The sequence below is a fragment of the Myxocyprinus asiaticus genome, chromosome 4 (assembly GCF_019703515.2).
Source record: "Myxocyprinus asiaticus isolate MX2 ecotype Aquarium Trade chromosome 4, UBuf_Myxa_2, whole genome shotgun sequence".
Taxonomy (NCBI): Eukaryota; Metazoa; Chordata; class Actinopteri; order Cypriniformes; family Catostomidae; genus Myxocyprinus; species Myxocyprinus asiaticus.
In genome coordinates, this window is record NC_059347.1 from 17,352,384 (window position 1) to 17,367,342 (window position 14,959).

A 14,959-nucleotide genomic window follows, 5' to 3' on the forward strand; every position below is an offset into this window, starting at 1 on the left:
GACCTTCAAGCGTTCTCTGTCAGCGAATCATGCCTGGAGTTCAGTCCGGGTTACTCTCATGTGATCCTGAGACCCCGACCGGGCTCTGCACCCAAGGTTCCCACGACCCCTTTTAGGGATCAGGTGGTGAACCTGCAAGTGCTGCAAGGAGGCAGACCCAGCCTTGGCGTTGCTGTGTCCGGTGTGAGCTTTACGCATAAATTTGGATTGCACGCAGAGCTTTTGAAGCTCCGAGCAGCTCTTTGTCTGCTTTGGTGGACAGCGGAAAGGAAGCACTGTCTCCAAACAGAGGATCGCCCACTGGGTCATTGACGCCATCGCTATGGCATATCAAGCTCAGGACGTGTCACCCCCGGCAGGGTTATGAGCCCACTCTACCAGGAGCGTGGCGGCCTACTGGGCCGTGGCCAGTGGCACCTCTTTGGCAACACCCAACACCTTTGCGAGGTTCTACAATCTCCGGGTTGAGTCGGTTTCGTCCCGTGTAGTGGCAGGCACAAGCAGGTAAGTTCCGGGACAGCTGGCCGGGTGTACCGCTTGCGCATAGCGCCTTTCCCCTCCCTTGAGGGGAAGACGTGCACTCTTGACTCCCAGTAGTATTCACAGACTGTGATCCCTGGATGACTTCCTCCTTAGCCCTGTGGCAGTTGAGTTTGTGGAGAAACTCGCTGCCGGCTCAGTAAGTGCGCTGGTAAGGCCCTGTACTGAGGTAGGTGCTCCACATACGGTGGTTCCCCATAGGTAACCCCATGTGTTATATCTTCCGTAAAATCGTTTCCCTCTTGGTAAACTACGTCTTCCTTGAGCAGAGGGTCCTCTGTTCCGGTCACCATGCTTGTAGAAACTCCTCTCCCCTTGGGTAGGACCTACCATGCGACTCTCCACATGACATACTTCCAACAAGACTCGGTATGACCATGTGATGTATTTCCACTTGAAGTACCCCCCCCCGCCCCCCCGCTCTGGGAAAAGAGGGAAAAGAGGCCTCAGTTGTGCTAGCCTGTCCCTATTTGTTGAGCAGTCGACTTGTTCCTGAAGGACCGTTCAATGCTCATAGCAGCGTTGGGGGAGGTTACATGACAGCCTGATGCACTGGCTACGAGGCACACAAAAGCCTGCCCGTCTCGCACCGCTAGTCCACGTAACACAGTTCAGCTAGTTGTGGCGTTTTGTATAGTGACCCCTAGCGTCACTACATCGATACAACATCGAGTGAGTGACAGATAGGGAACGTCATGATTACTTTCGTAACCTCCGTTCCCTGATGGAGGGAATGAGACTTTGTGTCCCTCTTGCCACAGTGCTGAACTACCCGCTGAAATGGCCGGGACCTTGTCTCGGCTCCTCAGCACAAAACCTGAATGAGTGGTTGCATACCAGCTCCTTTTATACCTGTATGTCCGGGGGGGTGGCATGCAAATTCCACTCGCCAATTCTCATTGGCCTTTTTTCAAAAGATCAGAGGTGTTTTGGGCTCCCAAGAGTGACCCCTAGTGTCACTACATCGACACAACATCTCGTTCCCTCCATCAGGGAACGGAGGTTACGAAAGTAACCATGACGTTTTTATTGTCTATGACAGTAGTTATAGAGTAGATGTTTTAATGCCTGCTCTATTAATCTGTCAGTCTCTACACACAAGCACATTTTCTGTACAGTCACTAGATGGCAATATTGCCTAGCTGTCTCTTTACTTGTTTGCATGGCAGTTCTGTATGACTGGACTGAGGCAGTGTTTTGACCAGTGATCCCTCTACCGGCAGGCCTGAAATCTTGAAGCAGGAGATCAAAGTGTTCTTTGTCAAGTATAATGACCCCATCTATGTCAAGCTGGAGAAACTGGACATCATGATCCGCCTGGCCTCTCATGCTAACATTGCTCAGGTAATCCAATAGATGCTTCAGTTTATCAGTACATCTTTGTGGGCTTGTCATGCTGGTTTTTGTTCTTGCCAATGAAAATAGTGCAACATTCTCCTACAGTGGACCCTTTTAACAGACATTGATGCAGATTTTGATGCTTAGTTTAGCTGGGAAAATGTTGCACATTTTTGCTTTTTTTTTTTTTATTTTATTTTTTTTTAGTTATAAAAGTATTATTCTCTGTGTTATATTACCCTGACATTTAAAATACCAACAAACAAAAAAAGTCAACACTACCGTGATGGCATTTCAGGTCCAGCTGCTGAGGGAGTGACCATAAATTTGACACCTTCTCTTCTGACTGTCATAATCCATCTCTCTCATTTTTTCCTCTTTTGAAAATTTATTGAAATGTAATTTTTCTTTTGGTATTGGAGCAAATGGGAATGCAAAAATAATATTTGTTATGTCTTCTCATTTACCTCTATATACCAGTGCCGAACTTTACCCTTTTTATAGTTCACTTCCGTGTTCCAAACCAGGAAATGTGATAGGGGTCCATTGATTATCTTTTATCTTGTATTCTGTGATTTTTATTAGTAAGTAGAGAGAGCCACACTACCCAGGCCTTTAACCCTTGTGTTGTGATCATTTTGTGTTAACATATTTTGTGTTCCCGGTCAAAAATGACCAGCCCACTGAGATTGTTTATAAATCTCTCATATTGCATATATTATCACAAGATATTGCATTAGATCTTTTTATCAACTTCTTTTTTAGTAATTATGACAGGTTTTGTACTCGTTTTTTGAACATAAAAAAAAAATATATATATATATATATATATATATATAAAAGGATTAATTCAGCTGAGCATACACTAGGTTAGTGAGGAGGGCACTCCCTGTGGAAAATAAATAAATAAATAAAATAATTACATAATAAATGAATAACCACTTTATTGATCAAAATATGTGTCATTTTAAAGCTTAGAATCTGGAATTTACAATGCATATAACTGATCCTACCAATTTTTAAATGATGATTTTTAATTTGCTGACAAATAAGAACTGTTTCATTCTCATCATCTGCAAATTTATCACAAGATTTATATTCAGAGTTGGTAAAACCTTAAAAAAGATGTGTTATGTATCATTGGAAAGGTCTCAATTAATAGAATGCAGTGAGCAAATTTGTTTCACACAGAGTGAAAAACTGCACTGAGTAGTAGTGTATGAAATTACCACTGTCACACATAAATATAATAAACAGGAGTGGCTTTTTGTTACATTTTTCCTTATTGCTTTCTGAAACATACATATAACATAGGTACTCACATATCGTAATTTACAGCAATCCATCTCGATTCAAACGAAACCAAACAGAACATAATATGATAAGTAGATCTTGTATACACTTTTAGGAATATTTCATGGAAAGACAATGCACAAAAAGCCACTCAACACACATTGTGTGAGTGTGTGTGTTGTGTGTGTGCACATGTCCAAGGACTTAGTGTGTGCAAACACATCCACATATGTGCTCATCTAAAGGATTGGGATGCTCCTGAACACTTAATATTTCCAATGGCCGGTCATTTTTGACCAGGAACACAACAAGTGAAATAAAACCATAAAAATGTCAAGAAAATTGCCCAATTTTTTTGTGTTTTCAGATACCATATGTGGACAAAGTAAAGGAATTTTATTCCAATTGGATTAAGCAAAAACAAAAAAATATTTTTATATATATATATAAGTCATCCGGGTCAAAATGACATATAAGGGTTAAAAGGTGAAATAACAGTCCTAATCTTAATGCTATGTTAACAAAGAAAATATAGCATGGACATTGGCAGCATTCACCTGAGACTTTCATTTAGTTTGAAGGAAAATGTTCCTACACTTGACTTGATTACAAATTACAAATAACATGTTCAATAAATGTTACATTAGCATTAAGCCTTGTATGAATGTGCTGTTCTTGATGTTCTCAGTCTCACACTGATAAGACCTGAAATTGAGCCTTTTTTTTTTTTTTTTTACATATATACATACACACACACACTACTGGACAAAAGTTTTGAAACACGACTGAAATGTTTTGACTGAAATGTTTCTCATGATCTTAAAAATCTTTTGATCTGAAGGCGTATGCTTAAAGTTTTAAATTAGTTTTGTAGACAAAAATATAATTGTGCCACTATATTAATTTATTTCATTATAAAACTAAAATTTAATAAAAAAAAAAAAACGTTTTTGAAACTGATGACTTGGACCAAATAATAAAGAAAAGAAGCCAATAAGTGCCCAACATTGATGGGAACTCCTTCAATGCTGTTTAAAAAGCATCCCAGGGTGATACCTCAAGAAGTTGGTTGAGAAAATGTCAAGAGTACATGTCTGCAAATTCTAGGCAAAGGGTGAGTACTTTGAAGATGCTAAAATATAACACAGTTTTGATTTATTTTGGATTTTGTTTAGTCACAACATAATTCCTATAGTTCCATTTATGTTCTTCCATAGTTTTGATGACTTTACTATTATTCTAAAATGTGAAAAAAAATTATAATAAAGAACGAGTAAGTGTTTCAAAACTTTTGACCGGTAGTGTATGTATATTGGAAACTGTATTTTGTGTTTACTCAGGTTACCTTTGTTTTATGTTATATCTAATTTGAAGATCTAAAACAATTTAGTATAAAAAAAATAAAATACAAGAATTCAGGAGGGGGCAAATACTTTTTCATAGCACTGTATTGCAATTTTCGTAATTGCGAGTTTGTGTTGCTCAGATGAAAAAAATCAGTGTCTATATAGCCTTATTGATTTTCCACTCTGATTTCATATTGCTTTAATTAACGCAGCTATTGCCATCAGTTGGAAATCAGTTGGGATTGTGCCTAAAGAGAACATGTTTTCTTACTCCTGTTCAGTGGCGGGCTTTGTGTCATTTCGTTGGACAGAACACACATGCTTAATCCGAATGTCTCTGAGCCTTGTGCTGCCTGAAGTTAAACAACATCTGTGCTTTCCTTGCCTCTGTCAACATTGTTTTTGCTACATTTTCATGTAATTCACTCCATCCCTTTGTTTTATTTATAATTTGCTGATATTAAGTCATTTGGTTTTTTTCCCTAGTTTTAAGATTAGCTTGTAAATTGTTAACATCAAACACTTTTTCTCCCAAACTTATAACCCCATGAGAGACAGAGCTATTGATTCCCTGTTCTTTATCTTATGTAGTCCATTCAGCCATTCACTTTAAAAATTACAGTCCATTTCTGCAGAATGCATTTAAAAAGCTGTTGCTTGCTTGCAGGTGTTGGCTGAACTGAAGGAATACGCCACTGAGGTGGATGTAGACTTTGTTCGTAAAGCAGTTCGTGCTATTGGCCGTTGTGCCATTAAAGTAGAGGTAAGATATGGCCCTTTAATCAGCTTCTAACATTTACCTTGGGTTAAGCCTTAGTACTTCGAGAAATGTCTGCTGTGGTAAATCTCAGCTTTATTATTTTAAAAAAGCATCTTTACCACCACCTTATTTATTGTGTGCTCTTAATAAAGTGCTGGAGTGCCAATGTTAGGCATGGATATATTGAGCTAAACTCTTGATTTTTATGTAGAACTACGACTGCACTGTCTGTTATGTCTCAATGTGTACAGCAATCAGCTGAGCGTTGTGTTAGCACCCTGCTGGATCTCATTCAGACCAAAGTCAATTACGTGGTACAAGAGGCCATTGTGGTCATCAGGGACATCTTCCGCAAATACCCCAACAAGTCAGTGTATATCTGTGTAACTGTGTAAAAACAACTTAAACTAGCATTCAAGTAGAAGAAAAGAGTGGTCTATAAAATGTATTATCTTTGTCATATAAAACAGAGTAGCCCTCATGTAACTAATAGGCTACATCAATTCCTATGTTACCTGTACAGGTATGAGAGCATAATTGCCACTCTGTGTGAAAATCTGGACTCTCTGGATGAACCTGATGCTCGTGCTGCCATGATCTGGATTGTGGGTGAATATGCTGAGCGGATTGACAACGCCGATGAGCTCCTGGAGAGTTTCCTCGAGGGCTTCCATGATGAAAGCACTCAGGTTTGACGTAGGCACATTTGGATAATGTTTGTCTTGTTGTTGTTTTTCAAACATGTGACAGGTTCAGTATTCACTGCATGGTTGATTTCAGGTCCAGCTGACTCTCCTGACAGCCATTGTGAAGCTTTTCCTGAAGAAGCCCTCAGAGACTCAGGAGCTGGTTCAGCAGGTGCTTAGTCTGGCTACTCAGGTGAGACCTGCTTGAGCATCTCTAACTTTAGCTTCACATTAGAGCCCAGGTTTGATCAACAACTGAAAATGGTACTAGAGCAGTTTTTTAGGTGTTTAATAAAAGACTATATAGATTGACTTTAGGGCTGCACGATTATGACAAAAATCAATATTATTTCCTTGATATTATAATTGTGATTATTAATTTTGATTATTTGAATTTACATTAAAATACTTATTTTGTGTGGGGCAATTGCATGCCATATTCTATGTAGGATATGCATCAAAATAACTTCATAACTGTGTTCTTGAATCACTTTAATATTTTAATTGCATGAAAAACAAAGTGTTATTCACATTTTGAAAAAATTGTACACAGTATAATTTAGATAGTGAGCATTACTGATATACCTTTAGACTAATTTAAACACATCAGATTTGCCTTTGCATTCATGGACACAACGGGCCAAAAATATGTTGTAAATAAATAGAAAATGATGGCGCAGTGGGAGTACACCTAAATGGAATGCTATAATTGACACTTTTAACAGTTATATAATTGCGATTGCGGTAATTGTAATATCGATTATTTTTCAGATTAATTGTGCAGCCCTAATTGACGTATATAAAATGTATATTGCATTTTAGAGAAGGTACACTTCTGCTATGATTGTTGTTCTCGATTAGATAGTTGAAATAATCGCATTTGGCATTAAAGGAATAGTTCACCCAATTCTCTCATCATATACTCACCCTCATGCTATTCTAGATGTGCATGACTTTCTTTCTTCTGCAGAGCACAAATGAAGGTTTTTAGAAGAATATTTCAGCTCTGCTGGTCCATACAATGCAAGTGAATGGTGGCCAGAATTTTGAAGCTCCAAAAAGCATATAAAGGCAGCATAAAAGTAATCCATTAAACAACAGTTGTTTAATTCACGTCTTAAGCGATCTAATAGATTTTGGGTGAAAACATCCTGATTTCAAGCTCGAATGCACTTCCTATTGCTTGACACATGCACAGAGCGCTAGGTAGCACTAGGAATTGTAATCGTGCTTGAAATCATCAAGATGTACAGTGAAAAAGAACTTTTTTTTTTCTGATCTCACCCACACCTTTCATATCTCTTCTGAAGTCATGCTACAAGGAAATCTTTAACAATCCCACCAAAGTTGTCTTAGATGGCAAAATCGTAGCCAAAATCATACAGCGTGAACCTGACATAAGGTTGCTTCTGGACAGTAAATTGAAGAATAAATAACTCATGTTAGCAAGAATTTTTTTTTTTTTTTTTCTCTTTCTGTTCAGTCCATACAGGTAAAGGAATATTACTGAAGTGTGTTCTTAAATAGAATTAACTGCAGATATTTTTGTAAACTATAATATTTTTACTCAGATTTCACTTTCGGTATAGGAAAAAAAAAACACCTTTGTTTTGGAGCCACACAGAAGCATCACTCTTTCACACCGGACTCTACTGCTTAAACATGAACTTCTGTCATTGTAATGGTTTCACATTCATTTGTCCATACATCTTTTTTTTTTTTTTCATTGTCCATTGGGGATCATCACAATGTTGTTTGTCATTGTCTCCTCATGTCAGTACGCATCAACACTTGCGTCGTCACAAAGTATCACTGTCGCAAACAAATGATGGATCATAGCTTTGCATCTCAGAACAGCTCAGTGTCTTGCTGTCAGTATCACCATCTCTGGCTTTTTATCCATCCTCTCAGGACTCTGATAACCCTGACCTGCGTGATCGTGGCTACATCTACTGGCGGCTGTTGTCCACCGACCCTGTGACCGCTAAAGAGGTGGTGCTATCTGAGAAGCCTCTGATCTCTGAGGAAACGGACCTGATTGAACCCACTCTACTGGATGAGCTCATCTGCCACATCGGCTCGCTAGCCTCTGTGTACCACAAACCCCCCAATGCCTTTGTGGAGGGAAGCCACGGCATTCACCGCAAACACCTGCCCATCCAGCATGGCAGGTACTGAACCGCAGCAGAGGTTTAGACAGACTCTTAGTCACATGTATGGAATTCTTATAAGTAGGGTTCCCAAGGGTATGGAAACCAGGAAATATCAAGGAATTGAGTTATGCACAGCTCTGGAATATTTTATCAGCCAGAAATTGTTCTTTTGTGGGTGTGATCTCTATAAAATGACAAACAACTAGACAAGGCATGGAAATTCATAGGTCAAAAGGTGGGAACCTTCTTATGTGTTTTATTTCAGTTTGGGACTCTGTTTTACCTTGTTTTTCAAAAAGTCTTTCTCAGTCCAGTCATACAATGGGGGATCAAAATCAGTGTTGCACAGAACCTACATTGTCCTCCCAATCAAACAATGCCAGGCTTAACAGTCCAATCTTTTGTTTACTTACACTCAGTGTGTCATCCTTCTTTTTTTTAGTATTGACACCGGAGAGAGTCCGGTCAATGCCGGCCCGACTGCTTCCATCGATCAACCTCAAGTCATCCCGTCTCAGGGTGATCTCCTGGGAGACCTGCTTAATCTGGACCTCGGTCCCCCTGTCAACGTTCCTCAGGTGTCCTCCATGCAGATGGGCGCTGTGGATCTCCTTGGAGGTGGTCTTGACAGTCTGGTGCGTGTTTCTGTCTTTAATTCTCTAGTCTGTAGGCATTTTCTTAATTTGTTATCTATCTTTCAGGAATGGCCATCAACCTTTTAAAAATGTATCATGGTAATCATTGTTTCCACTAAAATACCATAGTTACTTCTGTTATTGTTGCCACAGTAAAACTATGGTAACTTGGTATTAGCCACCACTGTCATTGTACAAAGAAATACAAAAAATTACAAGAGATTCTGAAAGCTTCTCAGGGGCCATTAACACAGGACACAATTTCGTATTTATTTAGGTAATTCTTTTAAATTGACACAGCAGATTAAAAATACTGTGCTCATTGGGCAAGACACTGAAAAAACAGTGAGATTTTTAAGGAGATGCCTTTTTCAATGTTCCCACTGTCATGGGAAACGTGGAAATATCAGGGAATTTAAAAATTTTGTTTTCCAGGTCAGTTTCCTTGAAGTCATGGAAATTAACAAAATCTTAAAAGTCATGGCTGTAGATACATTTCTAGTTACGCCATGATCTAAAATATTCAATCAACTAAACATTGCTCTTGGTTAGAGCTTGTGTATATTAGAACTTGGTAATAAGCTATAGTGATGTCCGATTTTTGAGTGAATCCTTCTTTTGAGTAAGTTCTTTTCAGTTAATGGCTCACAAATCAGTCTGAATGATTGATTAGTAAATTAAAGTCTTAATCAAAATATTTTTTAATCCCAAGAAATCCCAAATTACTGGAAAAGTCATGGAAATATTTTGGTCAAAATGGGTGAGAACCCTGCTTATTAATATTTTATGGTAAAACTATATTTTTGTAGAAACTATGGTCACCATGGACATTTTTTGTAATCAAAACAGTGGAAATTAATTCATATTTAAATTTTCCATATTTAAGTACATTTTTCACTGCAATTACATTCTTTCAAAAGTGAGCTCAATATAAAGTGGCAACACTTGCCTCTATGAAATCTTTAGCCTATTAAGATGCCAGTGCATCTGTTTGCTTGTCAGATTTACTAGTGTTTTCATTCAAGTCCACAATATCTAATGAGCTTGTGTTCAGTGTCAGTGGTGCAGGTGTGGTTAAGGGTTTCAAGAGCACTCTACTAACTGTGACATGATTGCAGCTGTATATCTCAAATTTGAGAGATAACCACACTTGTTACCATGGCCACCACGATTCACAGACTTTTGCCTGATTAAAGTGAACATCAACGTGAACCAGCAGCAAGGTCAGCGCATCATACCTGCGAATGTGTCAGACATTCAAAGCAGATTGCTTTAGCACTGTAATTTCTTTGAATTAATCATGTGTTGATAATTAATTATCACATTCGTTGGGTTGCTGAAAGCTGCTTAGTGCTTCAAATTCAAAAATGAAATGCCTTGAGAATGGGGATTTTGAGGTCTGGATCACAGCTACTTTTGCAATTTTAATGGGACCGTATTATGGGAAATAAGACTTCCCTCAAATTTTTTTTTTTTAAAGGAATTGTTCACCTACTGTAGAAATGAAAACTCTCATTATTAACTGACCCAAATGTCATTCGAAATCCATATGAATTTCTGTCTTTGGAACACAAAAGGAAAAATTAAAGTCTTTCACTGTTTAATGAATGTAAATGGGGGAAAACTCACTTTGGGCTAATTTAATTAAGAGTTAAATGTATCATATAGACCACAGAGATTCTAACGTTCACAATACAATGCTTCCTTCCCAGTCCAAAAAGCCTTTTAATGGACACCAATCTGCCAAAAGGAGGTCATTCAGAAATCACTATGGCTATGACTTCACATTAACCATGAGCACATTATCATATTAACTAGAGATCGACCGATAGTGGATTTTGCTGATACCGCCAACTAAGGTGGTGGAAGGCCGTTAACCGATTAATTTTCCGGTAGTTTTTAAAATTGATCAATAAAAATGTTAAGTGTTTCCTTGCTGTGACAGACACAGAGGCTACAGCAGTCCACAATGAATAAAACCCTGGTTGAAGTATATTGTTCAATAAAAATCATAATAATAACCAGGAAAAAATGAAGATTTGGTGTATAACACTGGACTTTTAACTACAAACAAGCCCATAACACACCCTTATTTTTAAATTGAGACTTGACTCCTAGTGCTCCTTGACAGTGCTTTATTGTTAAGTATTTATCAAATTAAGCTTTTTATAGCCTGTATATTCACCAGATAAAGGGTTTTGTGTGTATATATATATATATATATATATATATATATATATATATATATATATATATATATATATATATATAGATATATATATATTTCATCAGATAATGTTTAATAAGGAATAAGATTTATTATTCAAAAGATATTTAATTCTAAGCCTCGGAGAAAGGGTGTAAAATGGTTATGTAAAACTAAATTACTACTGTTTTTGGTGCATTAGAAATGGCCTTCTGGTGAAGGAAATGCTACAAAAGTGTAAAATATGGTCCCTTTACTACCATTTTCAAAAATGGTGGATCATAACAGCTAAAGTCCCTGCTTCACTGAACCCACTGCAACCAAAGCAGCAGAACCTGACGGCTGATGTCTCAGTGCTTTAGATGCAGACTTTAGCCACATAAAATGTTGGACTCGACATACACACACACACACACACACACACACATACACACAGTTTCTAAGGAAAGCAAAGACAAGATTTGCATCTTTGGTAAGGATGTGAGGAAATCATAATGTTCTTGCTGTCCTGAAGGACAGAGTAAATTATACACACTGAGAAGTGTAAATATTCATACATATTTACAACATATTTTTATTTAAATATTTAAATTAATTGAGTAGTTCCAAAGTCTTTCTAGCAAGTCAGTCTACTCTCGGTCATCTTTGGAATGCTCTCGGGAGGCTATTTCCATTCATGACAGTGCAGCTCCTATCTGCTTGAATGGGGAAAGACAGAAATCTCAAAAACGGTTGGTCAAGATTACGATCAAAGAACATATTTAAAATCAGCAATAGAATTTGACAATACTGCAATCATAAATTGTGCTTCTTTACCTCAGATTACTCTTAAAAAAATAAAAAACAAACGCAATTTTCCCGGCTTGTATTGCTAATGTGCATGAGTGTTCTCGAGTTGATTGACAGGCGATGTCTGTATCTAAAAGGTGATTGGCTCTTTTACCTGTAAGGCGGGACTTCCTTTCTACATCTGTTGACCGTTGGGTGCTTAAAGCTTCTTGGTTGGTCGTTCCAATTTCTCCCATTCATTTTAATAGAAGTGGCCTGTCTCTGCTAAATAGTCTCATACAAAAATGAAAATTCTGTCAATTTATATGTCCACATATCAATATGACTTTCTTTCTACTGTGCAACACAAGTGAAGATATTATGCTGATAGATACTTCTGTACAGTGAAAGTAAATGGAAACTGGGGCTGTTAAGCTCCAAAAGATGAAGCACTATTAAAGTACCATGAAAGTAGTCTGTTTGACTTGTGCTTAAAATTTCTGCAAAATATGATCTTTTTTTTGATTTACTAAATCATGGTTTGGAATGACAAGAGGTTGACAGAATTTAAATTTTTGAGAGAACTATTCCTTCAAATAATTAAGCAGATTTTGTTTACATGCCAGTATCTTTACATCTTCATCATACCCAGAAACAGTTTGTCCTTTTTTGGTGTCTGAAGGCTCAAATGTTCTCCTAAAAGATGTCAGTTTCTCACCTACTTGTGAATAATTGGATTTGTCAAGCAGGCGTCTTGCAGCAGGAGGAGGCACCTCTTCCAGGCACCATGTGAAGGATTTATATCAGGGTAGCGCAGGTGCTACTCCTCAGTTCAGTCTCTTCTCCAAATTGGCAGAGTTGCAGAGTCAAAGCGTTGCACTAGTGCCCTGAATAAACCACGATACAACACAGGCCACATACTGGGTGAAGATGTTGTGCTAGGTCAGGCCATGTTGAGCAGAGTGTAAGGCTCATAATTGGAGACTTTGACAATGTTCACACAGTCAAGGGGGAATAAACTAAGAATTAATTGCACCTGGTAAAAGCACTGTTTATTTGCCTTTACTGGTTTAGTGACCGATTACAATAATTATGCAGGCGCAAATGCGGCCACAAAATCTGTGCTGAACGCAAATCTGACCTCGTGGGCTGGTTCTGAACACTCTGTAGCAGAGTATGCAGCAGACCACAGTGATCTGGCACATTAGTGATCTGTCACTCCAGTACTGTGATCCAGACACCTAAATTGCCTTAAGATGCTGAAAGTGCGCTTGACTACACCACGCATCTGGATATTTGGCAGGTTGTAACACTCTTCTCCATCATTTCTTCAATATTTGAATGACTTCTACCGTGATCGATAGAAAATGTAAGTAAATGTCTCCTTTTATAAAAAAAAATTATTTATCCCCTTTTCTCCCCAATTTTGGAATGCTCAATTCCCACTACTTACTAGGTCCTTGTGGTGGCACGTTACTCACCTCAATCTGGGTGGAGGAGGACAAGTCTCAGTTGCCTGTGTGAACGTAGCCTTTGAGATGTGACAACTCACAGTTTAACAACAATACAAAGCTTTATATTCAAAACAGTTAATACACTGGTTCTGACTAAATGAGTCATTCCAATAAAATACCTATGTGTTCGGCATGTCTCTTCACTTTGCTTTTAATACTGTCAAGGAGAAATGTTCCGAGATGAGGAATGTTAAACATTGAGCAGAGTATTCAGAGCCTGTCTGTCCACTCAAGGTCAGGAGAGTATTTCAAAAAGACAAGCAAGGCAATCTCACCAGCCTGAGGGATGCATTTTAAAACTTGCAGTCTCCATGGCCTCTTTAGCTCGTTTACCACAATTTTTACAGTGCTTTTTTAATTTCCACTTCACCAAACCCAAAATATTGCACTGTACAGTTAAGGCCAGTCTCAACATGTGGTCATGCTTTGAGTGAGGCTTTAAAGTTGTTTAACCATGCTCATTTTCTCAGTGTGAGAATCAAGGTAAAAGTGAAGGACAATCATTTAGAGGAATGTGGATTGAAGTTTCGACAGAGCCTTAGTCAACCTGGAATCAAAATGTACCCTATTTACTTTTGTTAATATATATTCCGAGTCTTATTGTGCATGATTCATCGGTGCACGTTATTCAGAAGATAATGTGTTTCTGTAATCTTTTTTTTTTTTTTTTTTTTTTTAATTAAAACCACTTGCTCCCCTTCTGAAATGACATTCCCAAATTTCTTACAGTGGCTTACCCCTCTAAACATTCAACATCCTTTTGCGTACCCCCTCTAACTTAAAGATAACATTCAGACAAGGTATTTTGAGGATATGTATATTTAACACAATTATCTTTGTAAAACAACTCCCCTATATCAGACATATTTTACATGTTTTGTACGTTATATTCATCATATAATATTGAATAAATGGCTTAAATTGATTAATAAGATGTGTGTGCTAGATATGACACAACTGCACAACTTGTAGTCTCCCCCCTCATCGTGTCGCGGGAGCAGGATACAGTACCAACACTTTATAAGAGCTGCCGGTATGCAAGAGTACCTACTGGAAATGTGTCAGGAATTGCGCAGCATCATCACTGCAGGTACGGCATTGCCAGCCGACTTCGAGCATTGTGGGAAAGTATTTATATCAGCTCAATGTGCTTTTTTTATGGCACATTTGATACTGTCAGCAAGGTTAAACTCATTTTCTGAAAGACAAAAAAATGCAACAATGAATAAACGAGGCTCTAGGGTGCGAGCAAATGCAGAATCAAAACTCCCTATGCATCTCGCCTTACATACAAGTTTTGTTTCAAACTGCAATTAAAAAAAAATACAAAACGGAAATTGTGAATGACTGACAAGTGTGAGTCTGGTAAAACAGCGAAGTATAAATTTTACTTGCTACGTCACACATGAACTCCGTTTGAATGTTACTTTAGACTGGGATTTTTAATTAAAAGAACAGTAAATCTCAGAATTTTGTTTGCCTACCTCAGTTTGGGAGATATTGCTCTAGTCCAACCACATACCACATAGAGACCACTTTTTTTTTAGAATTCAATCAATTCCCAATTGGATTTTTTTTTCCCATCGATTGTCCTGTGGTGCTTCAAATACATTTAATTACAGAATTATAACATGTTACTTCCAAAAGGTAATCTGGGGCAGGATTCACCCAAAAAATTACAATGAGTTTAAGGAAGTTCGTGAGAAGGTATCTAGCTAAA

At 38.0% G+C, this 14,959-nt stretch overlaps 1 protein-coding gene across 2 annotated transcripts in view; it reads left to right on the forward strand.

Annotated features, from left to right (window-relative positions):
- Window positions 1-14,959, forward strand: part of LOC127434931 (AP-1 complex subunit beta-1) — a 79,059-nt gene that overhangs the window by 10,726 nt on the left and 53,374 nt on the right. For both annotated transcript variants that reach the window (XM_051687985.1, XM_051687990.1), the window contains exons 8-14: window positions 1,764-1,884; window positions 5,185-5,280; window positions 5,529-5,644; window positions 5,801-5,966; window positions 6,058-6,156; window positions 7,875-8,134; window positions 8,559-8,751. In XM_051687985.1, the coding sequence (XP_051543945.1) occupies window positions 1,764-1,884; window positions 5,185-5,280; window positions 5,529-5,644; window positions 5,801-5,966; window positions 6,058-6,156; window positions 7,875-8,134; window positions 8,559-8,751 (1,051 nt within the window). The remainder of the gene's footprint in view (window positions 1-1,763; window positions 1,885-5,184; window positions 5,281-5,528; window positions 5,645-5,800; window positions 5,967-6,057; window positions 6,157-7,874; window positions 8,135-8,558; window positions 8,752-14,959) is intronic.